The following is a 6,410-nucleotide window of genomic DNA, read 5'->3' as shown; positions in this document are numbered from 1 at the left end:
ATAATGCGTATTTACTTGGCTACTTTTTCGTCGACCTACGTTGTATTGTGTTCGTTTTTTTAATCGACTTCAAAAAAAGAGGAGGTTACTCAATTCGACCGTAGGTATATATAATTTTTTTTATGTATGTTCGGAGATAACTTCGTCGTTTATGAACCGATTTTGATAATTATTTTTTGTTGTAAAGAAAATATCCCAAGGGAGGTACCGTGATAAGGAAACCTGGATCTAATGAGGGAATCTCAGAGAAATCGAGGGAAACTTTCGAAAATCGTAGTAACGACTAGTGCGTTTGTTAATTTTTTTCGTCTACTTACGTTGTGCCTATTACTTGTCGATGTAATTAAAGTCGGTTTTTTTCGTTTGCGAGCAAACACAATTATTATATTATATTAAATTGCTTAAAATCTTTACTCACTATAAGAAAAAATTTGATCATTTTATTTTAATTTTAAATTTAAAAGTTATGAGTTATTGTTTTTAGCATAGTTATAATGAAAAAAAAATAAGAAATATAATTGACCAATTTATTTAAGCAATCAATTTACAAAATATATATGAAAAAAAATTATCTACAGTTCGATTTTACTAAAAACGTATATATCATTTATGTACAAAGTAAGATTAATATAAATAACAAGTATTTACAAAGCATATACTAATAATAAAACTGCGGTACATTTATGTATATTTTCATACAAGCCACAAAGTAAAACTAACTTATTTCACAATATTAGGTATACCGTACAAACCTTTTTATTTCTACGCTCAAGAAACTTGAGCGAAGAAATTTGTAAGAGTTTGTACTTTAACAAATGCTAAACGTCGTAATATTTCGCCGTTGCACTGTTTTACTGTTCATTAACTCACGATAAAGTTTATTACACACTGTATAATGACACACTCGCACTATAAAGTTTCAAATTTTGTGCTATAATTAAAACTCTTTAACACAACTGTATATTATTAAAGTGTTTGAGTTTTTAGTTACTTCTGCTGATCAACTTATCCAACGTAAGGAAAAGGTGCAAATGGCGCAGGGAAGTATCCGGGAAAACTGGGGGCGCTTGGTTGCACGGGTACAGAAGACGTTACGTAAGATGTCACTACCGTTGGAACAAGTGTAGTCGTGAACAGTGTCGTATACACTGTTTTGGCACCGAATGTCAATTTCAAAACTTGACTATTCGTAGAAACAACTTCCGTGTTTAATACAACTGGAGTTGAAGTTACAGTAAACTGTTGTTGCTGAGGGAAAAGAGGGTTGAGTGGTAGGGCTGGTAAGCTACTTGTTCCTATTTCATATTCAGTTTTCGTTACTGTGGCTACTGGTCTTGATATTGTGCTCTGAATTGTACTCTTTCCATCGAAAAGTGGTATCACGTGAGACTCATATATGGTTTCATATTTAAGTATTGGTCTTGATGTTGTAACGACATTTGGGATTTGTGCAGCTGCGGCAGGGTTAAGTAATCTTAGCAGAGCAAGTTGTTGGGCTTGTTCTGGAGTCAATGCTGGAGTTATTGGAAGTGGTGAGTCAGTTACTTGGTTTACTTTATTTTGTCCGTGGGCTTTTTTAAGTCTTAAGTGGTTGTCTCTATACTTATCAATTTCAGTGAGGTCAAAGTTTGAACCAATATTAGCAAGGTCCAAATCAGGTGGAAAGACGCGACGTGGTACTCCATCCTCGTCTTCATTACTATCACCAAAATCTAACTCAAGATGTAATTCGGAACCAGCTTCATCAAGACGACTATTAAATTCTTTCAATGTTTTACTTGGTATGAATTGATAGAAGTCCATTGGTGGTAGAGTTTTAGTCGCTGTTACGAACCTGGTGACTTGATAAGTCTGTATAAAAGTAAGACTACTTGTTATATTGGCATCTCTTACAATTGGTAATATATGAGTTTTGAGCATATTTTGAGTAGTACTAAACGTTTCAGTCACAGTTTCTAAAGGAGGAGTTTCCATGTCGGATGAAAGTGTGATTGGCGGTAATGTCGCTATGCTAGAATCTAAAAAATAATGATCCTTTCCGTATGGCGATGCCGTTGCCAATATATTCTCAGTTAGTGGTTCATTAAGAAGACTCTGAGAATTTAAAGGCACTGCTGTTTGAGGGATACGTTTTTCAATTGTACTGGTCACGGTGATAATACGTGTGTTTTTGACGCGTCCAACCTGTAAATTAAATAAAAAGGTTATTTATCGAATGCTCATTTTTTTTTTGGTAAAACATAATATTGTAATGTAAAATACCTGGAATGTGTAAGGAGACTTAAGGGTTGCAATTTCGTAGTAAACATCTCGGAAATCAGCTGGAGTCGAAATTTCTACTTTAAGTGTTTCAACTGATGGTGGTTTTTCGATAGAATTATCCTCACTATCATTATCTAACAAAGCACCAGGACCACTTTGTGAGCCCGATAGTTCAAGATCGTTATCGGAGCGAGATTGAAGGGAGAAATCGTTTGACTGAGAATCATCAAGAAGAGGATTTAAGCTAGGCGTAGTTTGTGATTCATCATCACCGTTCATTTTACGAATCGTTACTTTTGGTTTTGGACTAGTTTTATATTGCCAGCGTCCAGAACTTTGCGGTCGGTTTAGCTTAAACTTATAGACACTTGAAGATGCAACTGGAGTAACATGTTCAACTGCTGTGGGCTGAACACGAGGTTTGAATCCACGCCTGGATTGATTTTCATTGTTGTTTGCTGGAGTCACGGTTGTTTTGTGACCAGAGTTGCGGTTGCTTTTTCGTCTATTAGAAAAAGATGATGATTCACTGGAAACAATACGTTTGTTAGTAGAGTATAGTTGGTAGATCCATTAAAAGGTGTAATGTGAAATGAAAAGTATAGGAAAGTGAAACTAAAGAGTTATTTTTTTATATGATGATGAAACTATTAGGAAATTAATAAATCAAGGACCATCAAATCCATATACGTATACGTATGCATAATTTTTAGTGTATTGTACAATTATAAATTGTTTTTAAAAGCTACTCGTGGGATGTTGACGGTAATAAAATGAATAAAAAGAAATAAGTGTTTTGTTTAACCATACCTTTGAGTTCGCTGAGAATGTGAAGTATTCCTATTTTTAAACTTTTTGCCTTGGCTAGAAGGGCTAGGTTCAGGACTTTCATTTTCATTGTTTTGAGGTCTATGGCGGTTTTTGAAAGAACTTGCGCTACTTGTTTGTCTTCGAGTTGTTTTAACATGATTGTTGTCTTCGTCGCTTATTGACGGAGTTGGTTCTAGATTGTGTTTATGATTTTTTGGAATAGTTGGTGCTACAGTTTTTAAAATCCTATGGGATGGACTGGGTGAAATTTTAGCTTTATGGCCAGACTGTAAAATTTTTGAATTACTGTTTAGTACTTGTGCGTACTTTCCTGATATATATGTACCAATAACACTGGTTTCATGCACAGTTGTTAGTCCGTCTTTGACTATTGTTCCACCGAGAGTAGTCACAAGACCAACAGGATGCTCTTCGTCGTCCGCTGGAGGAGTTGGTTGATGTCTGTTTTTAAGATTATTTTTTGGTTTCTGTGCATGCGCTTTTGACGGTCGCAAATTGATCACTCGATAAGTTTCTTCTACAAACTCTGATGGTTGCCGTGATAAATAATCGTATTCCGGTTCACCGATGTTATTTGACACTAAAATTGCAGGTTCTTCTTCAGCTTGGCTAGATTTTATTTCAACTATACTACTAAATTTAGGGTTTATCACTGCAGACGGTGATGCATTATGTTTTACTTCAACTTTACTGCTTACGACGTTAGTAATACTTTTGATACTTTGATTTTTTTGTTGTTTTTTAGGCTGGGAAGATTGTTTGTTTCCTTTTCCTGATATTTGCTTGGATACACTTCCTACGATTTTAGATGGCCCTGCTACAACTTCAACTTTAGTTATTACTTGTTTTTGTTCCTTGGCTACTGATTTTGGGATATTTGCAACTTTATCTTCTTTTTTAGGGGAAGAAGCTATAACTGAAATTGCACTCGATGCTGCGACTGGGGCTGCCGCTTTGTTAGTTTTAGCTTTATCCGTTGTTTTACTTGGTTTGATAGCCTCTGGCTTTACATTACTAATCGGTGGCGGCTTTGTTTCTATAATATTTTCTTGTACGGATTTTTCCGTTGACGGCGGTTCTATTAAAAAAAAATTATATTAGGTTTAGAAAGTATTAAAGGAGATTAAAAGTTATTACTATTAATGTTACTTATTAACTGAATAATCTACTAAAACAGCATCGGTATTTATAGTCTTTTATTAGACTATTCGATAATATGTTTTTTATTTTTATTGACTTTTCTATTTACAAAATTACTATAAAGTGCAAGAATAAAAAGTATATGACCTGGTGGTGGAGCTGAGTTTGGCGAAAATACCATTACAGTGTTGCCGATTGTAGTAGTAAAATCTAGAAATCCATATACAGTCTGAGTAAGAAAGTTCCCAGGAGGCGGAGGTGCCTTCTGCCCCCCATCGTAGAATGGACCTTCAGATGATACGAGGCAGCCTGGAATTTAAACAAATTTAGGCAATATATGTTACAAATACATTTTTCTTTTCACATTAAAATTCAACAAAGTTAAAGAAAAAATGATATAGTGAAGAGCAGGTTTTGTATGAATTACTTCCGAACTATTATTGATCAGTAAATGGTTTGTAATAAGACCTAGGCTTCTCTTTAAGGATTCTCTTCTGTTCTTCTCTTTTCTAGGATTTGAAGATTACAATTACAAATTTTAATGTTACAAGTATTTAGATAATGTGATGGTAACTTATTTACTGTTTAAAAAAAGTGAAATAAAAAATGAGCTATTTACTGTAACAACAACAATAACTGTGTAATATATACTGTGCATACACAGTTGTACAATTTCTAAAAATATTGTAAGATCGTCGTATTTTGTCGAATACAAATTTATGTTGTATTTTCGCATAGAAATTGGATAAGAAAATTCTAGCCGGGTCGTGTCGCTATATCCTTGTTACTTCCGGACCATTTGCTATCAAGTGGGTTGAGATAGTCCACGTAAGATACGATCAGAATCGGCTCTCACTTCAATCTATGTGTTTTCAATTACGTTGGCCTAAACGTTTTCAATTTATCTTGTTTTTATCGATTCATATGTTCATAATTTTCTCACTAGTAAAAATCACAAAAATTAGTTAACATTACATTGTTTATTTTGTGTAATTACTAAACATTTTTGTTCCATTTATAAACAATTTTATAAGTAGAGAAAATATATTATACTTTGAAAACAATATTTTTATGGACCTATTATAATAGCAACAAAACAAAAATATTATTTCGTTAGGTTTATTGGATTAAAATAAAATATTACAGTAAATTTTGGTTTTATTGTCGTCAAATTGGATTTAATTTAAATAGTTTTAGTTAAAAGTAAACATAAATACTAATTGTGATAAGAATGTGGGCATCCTGGCCTACATACAGATACATTTTCTTTTTGCTAATTTCACTATTAGCTGCGTTAACTGTATTTGGCTTGTAAAGATAGGTATGATATAATAACTTACAAAGTTGGGCGGATATCGCCAAAAATACAAAAATCCTATGATCCATGGCACTCGAATATTTTACAGTTTTTCTAGTAGGTAATCACGACTGGCTGCGACTGTGGTGAACTCGCATTTTGATAAAACTCTTCGTAAGTACCTGCAATTAAAAATTACAAAAAATTAATTAAGATAGCAAGCAAAATTACAAGTAAAAAAATCTGCGTAATATTATTTATTGTTAACGTTTAAAATTATTATCACATAATAAAATTTCTATGACTGAAAATGAATAGCAGTTGTTGAACTGCTTCAGATTTATTTTGTTTTTTTTTGTAAATTATTCATATTATCGGGAAGAAATTTGTACATAAGAATTTTTTTACAGTAGTTACGTACGTTTTGTAAATAAAACTTCGTGCAAATATGATGTTCAAATTGATTTTTATTTGTAGAGAACATTTCAATTTTTTTCTTAAATTTTCGTAGCCTATGTACGAGGTATTTTTTAGGCAAATCCGTCAATTATTATTATCATAATACATAAATATTAACCGAGATTTTTCGAAAACTAGAACAGAAGGAAATTTTTGACAAAGATACGAAAATCTTAAAGAGAAATTTGTGTAAATAATTTTCTTACATCGTAAAAAGTAGCACCAGTTTACAAAAAGTTTATTATTTAATTATTTACGAGTTTTATTTTGAATTTGTTATGTGAAAAAATATTGTTGAATGTTTGGTAGAAAATCGAAATATAAAAACTACGTTACACGAGACGATGATGGATGATATCCATTAGCCACAACAGAATACTGTAAATGTTCGAATACTGCGTTATATTTTTATAAAGATTTG

At 32.6% G+C, this 6,410-nt stretch overlaps 1 protein-coding gene across 1 annotated transcript in view; it reads right to left on the bottom strand.

The window, feature by feature from the left end:
- Positions 1 to 513: 513 nt before the first annotated feature.
- Positions 514 to 6,410, bottom strand: part of LOC123670055 (flocculation protein FLO11) — a 136,950-nt gene continuing 131,053 nt past the window's right edge. The window contains exons 5-9 of the mRNA XM_045603564.1: positions 5,574 to 5,712; positions 4,381 to 4,542; positions 3,073 to 4,171; positions 2,263 to 2,791; positions 514 to 2,184 (exon numbers count right to left, since the gene is read on the bottom strand). Of these exons, the coding sequence (XP_045459520.1) occupies positions 1,006 to 2,184; positions 2,263 to 2,791; positions 3,073 to 4,171; positions 4,381 to 4,542; positions 5,574 to 5,619 (3,015 nt within the window). The 5' untranslated portion in view covers positions 5,620 to 5,712 and the 3' untranslated portion in view covers positions 514 to 1,005. The remainder of the gene's footprint in view (positions 2,185 to 2,262; positions 2,792 to 3,072; positions 4,172 to 4,380; positions 4,543 to 5,573; positions 5,713 to 6,410) is intronic.

The sequence above is a fragment of the Melitaea cinxia genome, chromosome 4 (assembly GCF_905220565.1).
Source record: "Melitaea cinxia chromosome 4, ilMelCinx1.1, whole genome shotgun sequence".
Taxonomy (NCBI): Eukaryota; Metazoa; Arthropoda; class Insecta; order Lepidoptera; family Nymphalidae; genus Melitaea; species Melitaea cinxia.
The sequence above is the reverse complement of the archived record's forward strand: the minus strand, read 5'-3'. Positions and strand labels throughout refer to the sequence as shown.